Source organism: Lepus europaeus, chromosome 3 (assembly GCF_033115175.1).
Source record: "Lepus europaeus isolate LE1 chromosome 3, mLepTim1.pri, whole genome shotgun sequence".
In the NCBI taxonomy this organism is placed as follows: Eukaryota; Metazoa; Chordata; class Mammalia; order Lagomorpha; family Leporidae; genus Lepus; species Lepus europaeus.
Window position 1 is genome coordinate 169,257,301 of NC_084829.1, and position 14,415 is coordinate 169,271,715.

General features: G+C 47.3%; 1 protein-coding gene across 2 annotated transcripts; it reads right to left on the reverse strand.

Annotated features, from left to right (window-relative positions):
• Window positions 1-538: 538 nt before the first annotated feature.
• On the reverse strand, window positions 539-12,484 carry PDCD2 (programmed cell death 2). Of its 2 annotated transcripts, none has more exons than XM_062187064.1 (6): window positions 12,188-12,484; window positions 11,019-11,261; window positions 10,079-10,210; window positions 5,908-6,011; window positions 4,276-4,389; window positions 539-2,013 (listed from the first exon to the last, which is right to left on the reverse strand). In XM_062187064.1, the coding sequence occupies exons 1-6, from the start codon at window positions 12,468-12,470 to the stop codon at window positions 1,855-1,857; spliced, it is 1,035 nt and encodes a 344-aa protein (XP_062043048.1). In that variant the 5' UTR covers window positions 12,471-12,484; the 3' UTR covers window positions 539-1,854. The 2 variants fall into 2 exon arrangements, with proteins under 2 accessions (XP_062043048.1, XP_062043049.1); XM_062187065.1 differs by lacking the exon at window positions 539-2,013 and adding an exon at window positions 3,422-3,808.
• Between the last annotated feature and the right edge of the window lie 1,931 nt (window positions 12,485-14,415).

The following is a 14,415-nucleotide window of genomic DNA, read 5'->3' on the forward strand; positions in this document are numbered from 1 at the left end:
TTTTTTTTTTTAAATATGAGGTGAGGTTTATTTTACTCAGCTGAACTCCTCCTCAAAGGTGACCAGTGCCTGAACACTAGTCCCAGTGGGTATAGTATTTGTCCACTCTGCCCCAAAAACCACACAATAGATCTGTGCAGTCCTAAGTGTGAGCTCAGATTTCCCAGCAATGTCTCTCACCAAGTAACCAGGAACCCCTGAGCTTATGGAGTCTCCAACAGTGACGGCCCAAAGTCCCAGCCACACCGTGAGCCCTCACACACAGCCTGTTTTTTACATTCCTGGCACACAAGCCTCCCAGTCATGAGCACTCAAACCGTTAGTTCTCCCCACCAGTCAGGAGTCTCGACTTTGCTGGTTACTGGGCACGGACATGAGCTGGCTCAGCGGTCACATATGTCCAAAGTGGTACCTGCTCTATCGGCTTTTTACAGGATGCTGTTGCAAGGTGATAGGGGGAGAAATGTGCCCCTCTTTTTTTTTTCTTTCCTCCTCTAGTTTGTCATGTTGTACCTGAGCAAGTGCAAACAAAGGAGCTCCACACATTGATCAAATTTGATGGTCCTTTATTGCCAGCGGTGGAGAGTGGGCTCATGCCCTAAAGAACTCTTGACCCTGAAGCCCAAAGCAACAGGGTTTATAAAGGCAAAAACCACAAAATCAGGAGGGGAATACATGGTTGCTAGGATCGCGGGGAATACATGGTTACTGGGGTCAAGCTGACCTAAAACCTATGTGAAACTAGTATCAATTATAATCTTGACAATACCAGTTACAATCTTAACAATTCCAATTATAATCTTGACATTAATCCAGGTATTGGTTTTAATCATATGTAGGACATAGACAAATTACATTTTCATTATTAACCCAGGTGTAGCCTATCCACTTCCAAGCTTGAGTGATCATGCTGGGGGTTTCTATGCTCTGCCAAGTGTGATGTAGTAGACTGCTATTGTTTAACTGTTTTAGATCATAGTTTCAGACCAGAGTCTCATGGTGTGGGGGGGCACCTCCCAGAATGGAGTCTTAGGTTCTCCAAAATGGAGTCCCTACTGTCAAGGTGCTACTTCAGTCAGGTACACTATCCCCCATGGGGCTCCAAGCCAGGTTCCCTCTATGTTCTTCCTGCAGCTTTATCGCCAGTGGCTAGGGCTGCTGGTCTCACCTCACTCTCCAATGCAGTAGTGGAAGCTCTTGGCTGCTGGGGTCCTGTGTTGTGGGCATCCACACCCTCCACATAGGTCCCCCGTGTCTAATTTGTGTAGAGTTTCCTCTGCCATTTTCTCCCTAACTCTTCCTTGAAACTACACTCTCTCCACTTTTTAAAATCTTCTAGACTATAGCAGTAAGCTCCCTCCCTACTCCACCATCTTGGAAGCCACCTCCAATATTTTTCTCTTTAACTTTGTAAATTTAGGGGAAAAAAATGCTCAGACTGAGAAAATTTGGTTGTTAGAGACATAACCTGTTTTAATCGTAGAAATAAATGTACATACAAGTAAAGACAGTTCACTTCATCCTGCCATTCATTGGTGACTAGACATGTCTGCGCACATATACATATGTAAATAATTTTTCACAATGTCCCCTCTAATGGTGTCTTGGTGTCAATTTAGATCTGTATCTTATTTGGTATCCACATAGGTGTGTATCATGAAGATTGTAATATCTTCCCTTGTAGATGTACTAAAATTTATTTAATTCCCTAAAACAGGACATTTTTGTTACACTGATATTCAGGCAACTCCTTGGGTCCTCTATTTCTAGTTTAATCCTTTCCTTAGGACAAAGCTGAGCCTTAGAACTGGAAGCTACAGAAGACACGTGACACCTATGAGGCTTGGGATGTCCTTAAGGGGTGTCTGTGACATCCTGCTTCCAAACAAACTCCTCTGCATAGCCACTGCCCAAGCTACAGCTTTCGGCACAAGTGAAGATGGCCAGGACGCCCCAGTCAACACTGCAGCCCAGGCTGTCGGCCTTCAGGTAGTTCAGCAGCTGTGGCATGACCTGGGAAGGGGGTGTGACACAGTCAGAAGGGTGTTTTATGGCAGGGAGCATCCCAGCCAGGATGGTAACAGGAAGGATTATAGACATTATACAGTTACCACATCTAGCAATGGAAAAATACTGTTTCTTTTTTTTTTTTTTTGACAGAGTGGATAGTGAGACAGAGAGAAAGGTCTTGCTTTTTTCCGTTGGTTCACCCTCCAATGGCCGCTGCGGCCGGCGCATCGTGCTGATCCGAAGCCAGGAGCCAGGCGCTTCTCCCAGTCTCCCATGTGCGTGCAGGGCCCAAGCACTTGGGCCATCCTCCACTGCCTTCCTGGGCCATAGCAGAGAGCTGGCCAGGAAGAGGGGCAACTGGGATAGAATCCGGTGCCCCAACTGGGACTAGAACCCGGTGTGCCGGCGCCACAAGGCGGAGGATTAGCCTGTTAAGCCATGGCGTCGGCCTAATACTATTTTTTTTAAAACCCCCTGTCTACTTCATTTGGCCTTCTGTCTGGTGTCTCCTTCCATTTGAGACAGTTCATGAGTGACTGTTACTTAAGCAAAACTGGAATAGATGTTCTTACTATGACTCAAGAAGCACCGATTATGAGTAATGAAACAAGAGGACATCTGTTGATGTATTTGTATCTAAGAGGATTTAGCATCCCAGCTAATCTGAAACAGCACAGTAGAAGCAAATTTACCACCTCAACTTGGCTTTAAGATTTTCCCATGGCCGGCACGCAGCTCACTAGGCTAATCCTCTGCCTGCGGCACCAGCACCCCGGGTTCTAGTCCCGGTTGGGGTGCTGGATTCTGTCCCAGTTGCTCCTCTTCCAGTCCAGCTCTCTGCTGTGGCCCGGGAAGGCAGTGGAGGATGGCCCAAGTCCTTGGGCCCTGCAACCGCATGGGAGACCGGGAGGAAGCACCTGGCCCCTGGCTTCAGATCAGCACAGTGCGCCAGCTGCAACGGCCATTTGAGGGGTGAACCAACAGAAAAGGAAGACCTTTCTCTCTGTGTCTAACTCTGCCTGTCAAAAAAAAAAAAGAAAGAAAGAAAGAAAAGATTTTCCCATGGGGTTGGCACTGTGGCATGGCAGATAAAACCGCCACCTGCAGTGCTGGCATCCCATATGGGTGCTGATTTGAGTCCCAGCTGCTCCACTTCCCATCCAGCTCTCTACTATGGCCTGGGAAGGCAGTATAAGATGGCCCAAGTGCTTGGGCCCCTGTGCCCATGTGGGAGACCTGGAAGAAGCTCCTGGCTGCTGGCTTTGGATTAGCGTAGCTCTGGCCATTGTGGCCATTTGGGGAGTGAACCAGAAGATGGAAGTTCTCTCTCTCTCTCTGCCTCTCTAACTCTGCCTTTCAAATAAATAAATAAACAAATAAATATTTTTTAAAAAAGATTTATTTACTTTGAAAGAGTTACACCGAGAGAAGGAGAGGCAGAGAGAGAGAGAGAGGTCTTCCATCTGCTGGTTCACTCCCCAATTGGCCATGATGGCCAGAACTACACCGATCCGAAGCCAGGAGCCAGGAGCTTCCTCTGAGTCTTCCCAGGTGGATGCAGGGGCCCAAGGGCTTGGCCATCTTCCACTGCTTTCTCAGGCCACAGCAGAGAGCTGGATCAGAAGTGGAGCAGCCAGGACTTGAACTGGCACCCATACTGGATGCCGGCACTGTAGGCGGCGACTTCAGCTGTGATGCTACAGCACCAGCCCAAATAAATGAATCTCAAAAAAAAAATTTTTTTTCCATGAAAAACTAAGCAGAGTCTTGGATATGGTCTTCATAATCACTTTTTCATCTAAAAAAATCAAATGTTATATGTAACTTTTTAAGGCCTGGGATTTCAAGAGCACTTTCATTCTATGCGGTAGATTCTGATACTAACAATACCTCTGGAAAAAAACATTTAATGCTTCTACCCAAAATTAAACAGTACGGGCTCTAAAATACTCCTCTTACAAAGTATGGGGTCAAAGACCTTAATTAATAGAACAAGGAAAGATGGTGTTATTTAAAACTGCAAAAGTAACAGCAGAGGCATTAAAATAATGACAGATCCACACCAGGAGATGGAGGGTTGTCTAGAGGGTTATTATAGAAGTCAGCTAACAGGTAATAATAAATTGACAAACACAAATACTCAAACAAGAGGCAGTTCTCTTTAGGGAGCAGGCCAGGGTGGGGCAGAGCGATTTTCCTTAAAGGGCATCTTCTGCATCCCACACTCACCTAAGGCTCATGGGACACTGTTATTTACCATCGTACCTGGAATTCAAGTATTCTCTTGGCACCACAGGGACAATCTGGAATATCCTTTTCTTGAGGGATCTTTTCACCAGAAATCCAGATGGGGGTAATACCTCTGCCATACCTGAGAATCTAAAAACCAATGAGGACGTTATCAGCACCTCACACGCCGTGTCCACTGGCAATACCATCTGCAGATCATTTAGACAAACTGCCTGGTCTTACACTTGATGGAGCTCTGATCCAAAGGCATTTTAATTCCTCCATCAGACCTGGCTGTGTCAGCGAGCACCACTGAAGCCTTCTCCATTTCCTCAAAACAATTAGTTGAGGTGACTTAAGAGGATACAACAATGTTACCTGACCCAGTTGAGGGTTCTACTCCCTGACACAGTGGATCTGCTGTGAAGGGCCTACTGCCTGATTCTCCACGTGCAAGATGCTGCCCAGGGCATGTCACCCTCACACACAGAGGGAGCCTTCAGCTTTTAAAAAGGGACAAATGTGGCAGGTGCCGTGGCTCACTTGGCTAATCCTCTGCCTGTGGTGCCGGCACCCCAGGTTCCAGTCCTGGTTGGGGTGCCGGATTCTGTCCCAGTTGCTCCTCTTCCACTCCAGCTCTCTGCTGTGCCTCAGGAAGGCAGTGGAGGATGGCCCAAGTGCTTGGGCCCTGCACCCGCATGGGAGACCAGGAGGAGGCGCCTGGCTCCTGGCTTTGGATCCGCGCAGTGCACCGGCCATAGCGGCCATTTGGGGGGTGAACCAACGGAAAAAGGAAGACCTTTCTCTGTTTCTAACTCTGCCTGTCCAAAAAAAAAAAAAGTGACAAATGTGCCAGTCACTTAACCAGCACAGGTTAAGTCACTGCTTGCAACACTGGCATCCCACACTGGAGCACCAGCAGTTTGGTCCCGGTTGCCCCTCTTTCCAATCCAGTTCTCTGCTAATGTGCCTAGGAAAGCAGCAGCAGATGGTCCAGAGGCTTGGGCCCCTGCCACCCAGGTGGGAGACCCAGATGGAGTTCCAGGCTCTTCAGTCTGGCCCAGACTTGGCCACTGTGGCCAACTGGGAAGTGACTCAGTGAGTCAAAGAACTTTCTCTATCTTTCCCTCTCTCTCCTGTCACTCTACCTTTCAAATAAATAAATATTAAAAAAGGAAAAATAAATACAAAATATAAAACTTGGATACTTATTTGACTCAGTGACTGGTTTAAAGGAATTTAATTATCTTTAGTGATTTATGTTGACAATGAGGGAAGTTAATGGGAATAATGTTTTAATGTTATATTGTTCTGTAAGCCAGTGAAAATTGTCAAAAATAATCTCCTCCTCCCCTGTGATGCCTAATTCTTGTGCAACATCTCATTCATCTCCCCTCCCCAGTGCTTTCTTTAGAAAACGAATCCTTTCTTTTAGAAAATGATAAATAGCATCTCCAATATACAGTAAGTGGATCCTAACTGCAAAACACCTTTTGGTGTGGCCCATCTGTGTAAAGGATTCCTATAATAAGATTTAAAAAAAAAAAAAAAAAAAAAAAAAGCTTGCTTTGATAAAGGCCCCTGAGGAAAAGACCTGTCACTTCTTAGAGGTTGCACTCTTAAGTCAATGCCTGTAAAGAGCCTACTAGGAGGGACAGCTTGTTTTACCTGTTCTGGTTCAACAGATATCTGAGTTTTAAATTTCTGGAAAATTTTATCCTCCTGGGATTCATGCTTTGCCATGGAATCTAGTTCTTCCTCAAGTGCTTCTCCTGAAAAATCAATGCCAACAGTTAAGAACAGGAACACACCTGCTGAGGGATCCTGACTACAGTCAGCTTTCTCTGGTGCTCACTTCTAGGTACACAACGAAACATTATTGCCTATGCAGGTTTCATCCCAATCATATACCCAAGTCAAGGGCTCACATTATTGGGTACCCAGCAAATGTGAACCCTTCTTATCACTGCCATCTGTAAGCCATTTGCTCTCCAGCTGCAAGTATTCAAATGTCTTTCACATTTCTTTTCCCATCTTGTATACTTAGTCATTGAATGCCCATTTCCTTTTCCACACTCATTCCTGGAATTCCCGCCACCCTGAATCACATCACTGCTGTCCCAACAGGCTGGTATTTGTCAGTGTATCCTTTATTCTTTGTAAGGTATATCAAAGTGTACTCTTGATACTCTCTGAGTCAGAGAAATGGAAGATATTGATGGTGCTCACTGGCACAGTCAGGTCTGATGGAGACCTATAGATTCACGCTCCAGCTCATCTATAAGCCAAGTTTCACTGTCACCCCCTTGAGGGCACTTGCCTCCTCCTGCCTGTCACTGGGAACTCAAATTCAACTCTCAGCCAGGACATAGCTACCTCCAGAAAGCAGTTTTCACTTCCTTTTTGGAGATTTTAAATACCAAAGTAGAAATAGTGGGATAGGCATTGTGACACAGCAGGTTAGCTCCTGTTTGGGATGCCCACATCTCATATCATAGTGCTGGTTACTCAGTTTCTGATCTGGTTTCCTGCATACACACCTGGGAGGCAGAAGATGGCTCAAATACTTGGCCCAAGTACTCCCTGCCATCCACATGGGAGACCCAGATGGAGCTGTGGCTACTGGCTTCTGCTTGGTCCAGCCTCAGCTGTAGGGAGTGACCAAGCAGACAGAGTAACTCTGTTTTTCCCTGTCACTTTGCCTTTCAAATTTTTCTCTAAAACAAAGGTAGAAATACCATAATGAACCACCATCATTTCAAGTCTCACGCCTCTTCAACAGTATATCCCTTAACTCAGTTTCTCTGAATGAAACCCCAGGCATCACTTCCTCAGTGACTGACAGTTATGTGCCCCAAGAGCAGGCTCTTTCCCTTTGTTTTCTAATTTTCAAAATCAAGAGCTTGTTGTTTAGTATTCTACAAAGTTGATAACTGAATTTTTAAAAAAGGATCATTCTGAACCCATCACTGGGATCACATCAGATGTGTTCCAATCACTGTAGTCAGCGTGTGGGGCTCAGGCTGTCTATCCCTTGTCAAAGAAGCCCCACCACATGTCAGAGTCCTGACCTGACCCCAGTGATTGTTCTGGTAGGACCACATTCCCACATTATGTGAACAATCCCTATGCCCCTTTTGTAATCAAATCTCCAAAGAGCTTGGAGTTCCCTTTCAAGACACAAACACCCGGAACACCCACCATTATGAATCACTTGTACTTCCTGAGCCTTTACAAATGGATCAAATATCTGATACAATACAAATTCAGACCAATAAGGTTTCTATTTAATCTTACATACTGCCAATACTCAGACAACCATCTCAAAATATCTACAGCAACACTACCAGCAATATGCTTCCTGAAAACATTGATATATTCTTTTGAGTTTTCACTCCTGGAGTACATTTCATTAGGAAGGTACTTTCAGATTAACGTGAAGTCATATAGAATACTTCTTTGTGTGGCTGTGACCAACGGTATGGTTTCATTTATTTTTGATTAGCAGGGACTGCTTTTTAAAACTTAGTTTCACTTTGTATTGACATCCCACAGTCACATCTCATGAAGCAAGGGGCATTCAAAGTCCAGCCTCTATACTCATCCCCCTCAACTCCCTACCGCTCCCGCTCTCCTGAATCTAAGCATTTTCAGGATGTATCCTTTCTTTTTTTTTTTTTAATTTATTTTTTATTTTTTTTTTTATTTTTTTTTTGACAGGCAGAGTGGATAGTGAGAGAGAGAGAGACAGAGAGAAAGGTCTTCCTTTTTGCCGTTGGTTCACCCTTCAATGGCCGCTGCGGCCGGTGCATCTTGCTGATCCGAAGCCAGGAACCAGGTGCTTCTCCCGGTCTCCCATGCGGGTACAGGGCCCAAGGACTTGGGCCATCCTCCACTGCCTTCCCAGGCCATAGCAGAGAGCTGGCCTGGAAGAGGGGCAACTGGGATAGAATCCGGTGCCCCAACTGGGACTAGAACCCGGTGTGCTGGCACCGCAAGGCGGAGGATTAGCCTGTTAAGCCACGGCGCTGGCCAGGATGTATCCTTTCTGAAAACCTATCAATATACACATACAAAACACGAGTGGCCTCTTGCAGGAAGTGACCTCACATGTGTCCCCATGGCACCTATGCTCGGTTAGTTGTCTTGTGGGGTGGGGTTTAACTTCCCTAAACACTTTCTGGGCCTTCTCTACAAGACTGTGAGCACCTGCCTAGCCAGGCACTGCTGCTTCCCACCGAATCTGTTATCAAGCCCAAAGCTAATCATCAACTAAGACTCAAATATAGATACTTTTGGAATGTTTAAACCAGAAGTTGAAATTCTTCTAAATTAATGGTTGTTAAAAGCAAAAGTTTGGAGCAGGTGTTGTAGAGCAGTTGGTTAAGATGCTGCTTGTGCTATGCACAGCTTGTACTTGAGTGCTACTTCCAGTCCTGGCTGCCCCACTTCCCATCTACCACTCTGCTAATGCGCCTGGGACGCAGATGATGGCTCAAGTACTCGGACCCTCTGCCACCCATGTGGGAGATGCAGATGGAGTCCTGGCTCTGGACTTTGGCCTGGCTCAGTCCTGATTGCTTTTGTGGCTGTTAGGGGAGTAAACCAGCAGATGGAAGATTACTCTATCACTGTGCCTTTCAAATAAATATTTTTAGAAAAATGTTGACCCCCCCCCCACACACACACACACAAAAAAAGCATTAACGTCACCAAGACCTAGGGTCAAGTTTTGTGATCAAAGCACGTTATGATCAGATCTCTATTTCCACACCTGTAAAATAGGGCAGAGTTTCTATGGTATTGGGCTGCTGTCAGGATTTTTTTTTTTTTTTTTAATTTTAATGATTTGTTTATTTATTACAGAGAAAGAGGTCTTCCATCTGCTGGTTCACTCCCCAAATGGCCGCAACAACCAGAGCCGAGCCCATGCAAAGCCGGGACTTCCAGGTCTCCCACACAGGTGCAGGGCTCCAAGCACTTGGGCCATCTTCCACTACTTTCCTAGGCCATTAGCAGAGAGCTGGATTGGAAGAGGAGCAGCCAGGACACAGCCCAGTGCCTAAATAGCATGCCAGCACTGCAGGTGGAAGCTTAGCCTACTATGCCACATCACTGGCCCTAGGATTTTTTTTTTTTTTTTTTTTAAAGAGACTGAACTCCCATTTCTGAAGCACTCCCCCCAAATGCCCACAATGATACCAGGAGCTGAAAGCACAATCCAGGTCTCCCATGTGCATGGCAGGAACCCAGTTACTTGAGCCATCACTGTTGCCTCCCAAGGTCCACACTGATAGGAAGCTGGAGTAAGGAGCCACAGCTGGGAACCAAACCCAGGCACTCCAGTTTGAGACATGGGTTTCTTATCCAGTAGGCTAAATGCCTGCCCAATTGTCGGGATTTTAATGTGCTCATGTACAAACAACTCTCAGTACAGAATAGGTGCTGGCTATGATCTAACTACCTGTCAAGTCTCTTAGGTATTTGGTCAGCACAGGCACTTAACTGGAGTATGAACTTTCGATATTGACAAAACAGTGTCCCCAAAACAGAACGATACTGTGCTAGATTACCCTTACTGCTTCCACCTGAGGAACAGAAGAGGCGCTCAGAGGAATTCACATTTCTGGAATCCTATGCTCTGTCCTAATAGGGAGGAGAACCTACCCGATACATGCCAGGAAGAGAGGTATGGGAGGGGGCATTCACTTTCAGCAACACTAAAGATTACAGGCGACAGCTTCCAATGGGAGAATCTTTTCTTCCCACTCTTTTCTTGACATACGGAACCCTTTCAAGCTGTTTAATCCCTCAGTGAATAAAGTTCTGAAATTCTTACCCATGCTCTCTACAATCTCAGAGTCATCTTCCTTTTCCACAACTTCAGGCGTTATCTCATCTTCTGTTTCTATTACAATTTCAAATTCTGGAAAAAGGAATTTGTGGTCTGGAACTATATGGTCCAACTGATCTAAAACAGAAATTATTAGCATCATTAGTATTCATTCACTTTTGATGGTCTAATGATTTCCTACTTCTAAAGCACAGTCATGTGTTGCTTATGACCGGACATTTTCTGGACACTGTCATTATTTCACTGTGCACACAACATAGCATATACTCACTGAAACAATACATGTCACTCAGCATAACCTGTTGTGCACTCCAGAGCAGTGTGAGGCTGTGGACAGCCTAAAACACATGCTGTTTTATGGTAAACTTTTTCAAGTGTTGAGGGAGTACACTCTAAAATAGTGAAGAACAGCTAGTGCAGTACATTAAAAACCATGAGCACAGTTGTCATTTTCAAGTGTCATATGCTGTATTTAATTACACTGTACTTCATGACTGACAGTGCAGGCTTACTCACACCTGCACACCACAAACCTGTGAATAATATATTGCAGCATGACATGTGGGCAGCCATGTCGCTAAGCAACAGTAACTTTTCAGCTTTGTTCAACCTTATGGGACCCACCATTGCATACATGGTCCATCAGGGATGAAAATGGTATGTGCTGCAACTAATTACATCCCATTCCCTATGGTAACAGTTTTCCCTACTAAATTAATTTCAGAGTATAGGTCACCAGTTAAATGCCTGATGACACAACTGAGTGACTGAAAACTCAGAGCCTCTCCCATAAAAGCTGTTCTCATGGTACCAATTCCGAAAAGCAATGTATCTTTTCTAATTTAAAAATTATCCTGTAAATAAAATATCTGGGTTGACAGGAGCCATGAAACTGAGCTGAGACTCAGGGAGAGTGAGGACTCACCTGGCTGTGCACAAGCCTGCTTATGTCCCATCCTCCAGTCCAGCGCCTGATGCTCCCTGCTGCAGTAATGGGCCTTGTGGCATCGGGAGCAGGCCTTGGGGCCTAAACACCCACACACTCTGCAGAGGTGGGCGCCCGACTTCAGCTGGAGACACACAGAATCGCCTGTCCCTGGGGGAGGATCCTCAGGAGGAGGATCGTATGAGTAAAAGTCATTTTTCCTAGGTAACTGATTCCTGAAAACTAAGAATGAAGAGAAACCTTATAAATATCTTAAGCAGGGCAAGATTCTAATATTCCAGCTTTTATTTCACATGAGACTCAAGACTCTCATTTTAAAAAGAGAGAAAGCTAAGTTTTTTTCTTTCAGGAAGCTTATTTTCTTGGGGGGGGGGGGGTGGGGTGGGATAAGCAAGCTTTTAATATCCAGAAGCTAGATGGCACAGGTCTGACAGTCACCCACATCCATAATCAGAGGGTGAGTTGGCACCCTGGCCCAACGCTAGCCCAACTCCCTTCTAAGGCACCTGAGGCAGCGGGTGTTGGCTCAAGTGCTTGGGTCCCTGACACCCACGTGGGGACCGAGCACCTCAGCTGTTATGACCATTTGGCGAATGAACCAGCGTATGAAGACCTCAACCTCCCTCTCTGCTTTGGATGAATATAAAAATATAGAAGCTGAATTTTGTCTGGAAGGAGCAATTGACTGTACTCTTGGAGCCGGCTGCAGTTAACCAAGGTCGGCCGCAGCACAGGGGGTAAAGCCGCAGCCTGCAGTGCTGGCATCCCATATGGGCGCTGGCTTGAGACCCGGCTGCTCCACTTCCGATCCAGCTCTCTGCTGTGGCCTGGGAAAGCAGTAGAAGATGGCCCAAGTCCTTGGGCCCCTGCACCCACGTGGGAGACCCGAAAGAAGCTCTTGGCTCCTGGCTTCGGATTGGCACAGCTCCGGCCGTTGCGGCCATCTGGGGAGAGAAACAGCGGATGGAGGACTTATCTCTCTCTCTGCCTCTCCTCTCTGACTTTCAAGTAAAAAATAATAATAACCGCTGAGTCAGGCTGCGAACGTTAAAGAGCCACGGGGACCCGCCCCTCCACCCGTACCACCCAAAGCCGCGGACGGGGAGGCCGCCTGGCCGGGGGAAGGCGCTCCCAGGGTCCGGGCGCACCTCGCAGGCCGGCGCAGCACGGCGGCTCGCGGCAGCAGAAGAGGAAGAGGCTGCGGTGGAAAGCGTCGGCGCGGCCGGTCAGCGGCGCGTACACCTGCAGCAGGAAGGCCAGCGGCCGGCCGCAGAGCCCGCAGGCCAGGGCCCCGGGCCCCGGCAGCCCCGCCGCGCCCAGCCACGCCGGCCGCCCGCCCACCTTGCTGGGGAACTGCTCGCTGCGCAGCCGCCACGCGGGCGCCTCCTCGGCGAAGCCCAGCTCCACCGCCGCACTTCGCAGAGCAGCCATGACGGCCAGCGCCACAGCACGGAGCACCGCCCACCGCGCCGGAAGAGGAAGTCGAGCACGCGACCGGAAGGCGGGAGCACTGCTGCTCAGAAGCGATTGGACGATAGGGGCAGGGGGCGGGACCCGCGCCGCACTTCCCTACTTCCGTTCCGCGACGCCGGGGGCGGGAGTCGTTCAGTGTATTTCTGTGGTGACGAGTGTCACCGAGAGGGTGTGGTGACGAGTGTCACCGAGAGGGACGCTTGGAAACAGGGAGACAGCGGTTCTTCACGGGTAAAGAATCCGTCGCAGTGCGTCAGTTTGCCTTTTTTGAAATTTTTTTTAAACAATGACCCGCTGTCGAGACGCAGCCGTGACAGGAAGTCGTCTCTGCAGCGCGAGGCTGTTTCTCCTCAGCCCGCCGGTGCGGGGCCGCCGCGTGACAGGAAGTGTGTGACAGGGTTGCGTGTATCTGCCGGGTCTAGTGTGCGGCGCGCGGAGGCTCCCGAGCGCTGCGCGACGCCGCCTTGTGGGGCCGCGGCCGCGGGAGACCGCGATGGCGGCCTGGCGAGTCTGTGCCTCCCCCTCCTCTTTGAAGAACAGACGCTCCCCCCGGCTTCCTAAACTAAATCAGTGCCCCTGAAAGCAGACGAGGGTTCATCACGGGTTTTTGTTTCTCCTTACGGTATACTGGGTTTGTGGAGAACCCGATTGGAGGTGAAATGCTGTCGCCTCGGCCGGTGACCGGAGCGCCTGGCTGAAGTAGGGTTTCCAAGGTGTCCCACGGTGGGTGACCGCCCCGCCCCCAGCCGCGTTATTTGTATTTTGTGGGAGGCAAGCAGCCTGCGGAGCCCACAGTTAAGAGTGGACCTCGTGCCTGGGTGTCTGTACTAGTTACTTGAGATTCCGCGTAGAAATTTTCTGTTCAACTTAATTTGCTCATCCGTTTATTTATATGAGTGTGGACACCCGAGCAGTTACTAACTTAGGCAATTGTTAATCGCTACACTGCTTTATCATCTAGGTCATTCCACTTTGGCCGCTGAGGCCTCATCAGGTTGACTCCTGTTCTTCCTTTGATGCAATTCTTTTTAAAAGCTCTTCATTTTCCGATACTTCAGAATTAGCCTGGGTGAGACATGCCTTTTACTCTCCTAGCCCTAGTACCGGCCAAGTCTTCAAAGGTAATCCTCTTATTAGAGATTATTGAAACCTTACACCTGGGGGTGGGCATTAGTGTATCAGTTAAGATGTCACTTTAGGATGTCTGCTTCCATGGGTATCAGAGTGCCTGGGTTCAAGTCCTGTTTCTGTTCAAAATTCTAATTTCGTGCTAATATGTAACCTTGGAAAGCAGCAACTGATGGCTCAAGTACTTGGGCGCCTGCCACCCAGATGGGAGACTTGGATTGAATTTCCAATCCCTGGCTTTACCTGGCCCAGGCCTGGTTATTGCAGGCATTTGGGAAGTGAACCAGTGAAATATGGTTATAGAAGTAATCAAAAGCAAATGCATGAATTACTGAAATCCGTACAGGACATGAAAGAAAATTTCTCCCACAAAGTTGAGATCATAAAGAGAAATCAAAATGAAATGAAAACAAATAAAAAATGCAGTGGAGAGCCTTAACAACAGAAATCAGTGAAGCAGAAGAAAGAATATCCGACTTAGAGGACAAAGCACAGGAAATTATACAGTCAAACCAAAAACAAAACAGAAACTAAATCAGTAGTAAAGATGCTCCCAACAAAGAAAAGCCCAGGACTGGATGGTTTCATTGCTGAATTCTACCAGACATTTAAAGAACTAATTCCAATTCTTCTCAAGTTATTCAAAGCAATTGAAAGGGAGGGAATCTTCCCAAATATTTTCTATGAAGCCATCATCACCTTAATTCCTAAACCTGAAAAAGATGCCAGAGAGAAAGAGAATTACAGACCAATTTCCCTGATGAACATAGACACA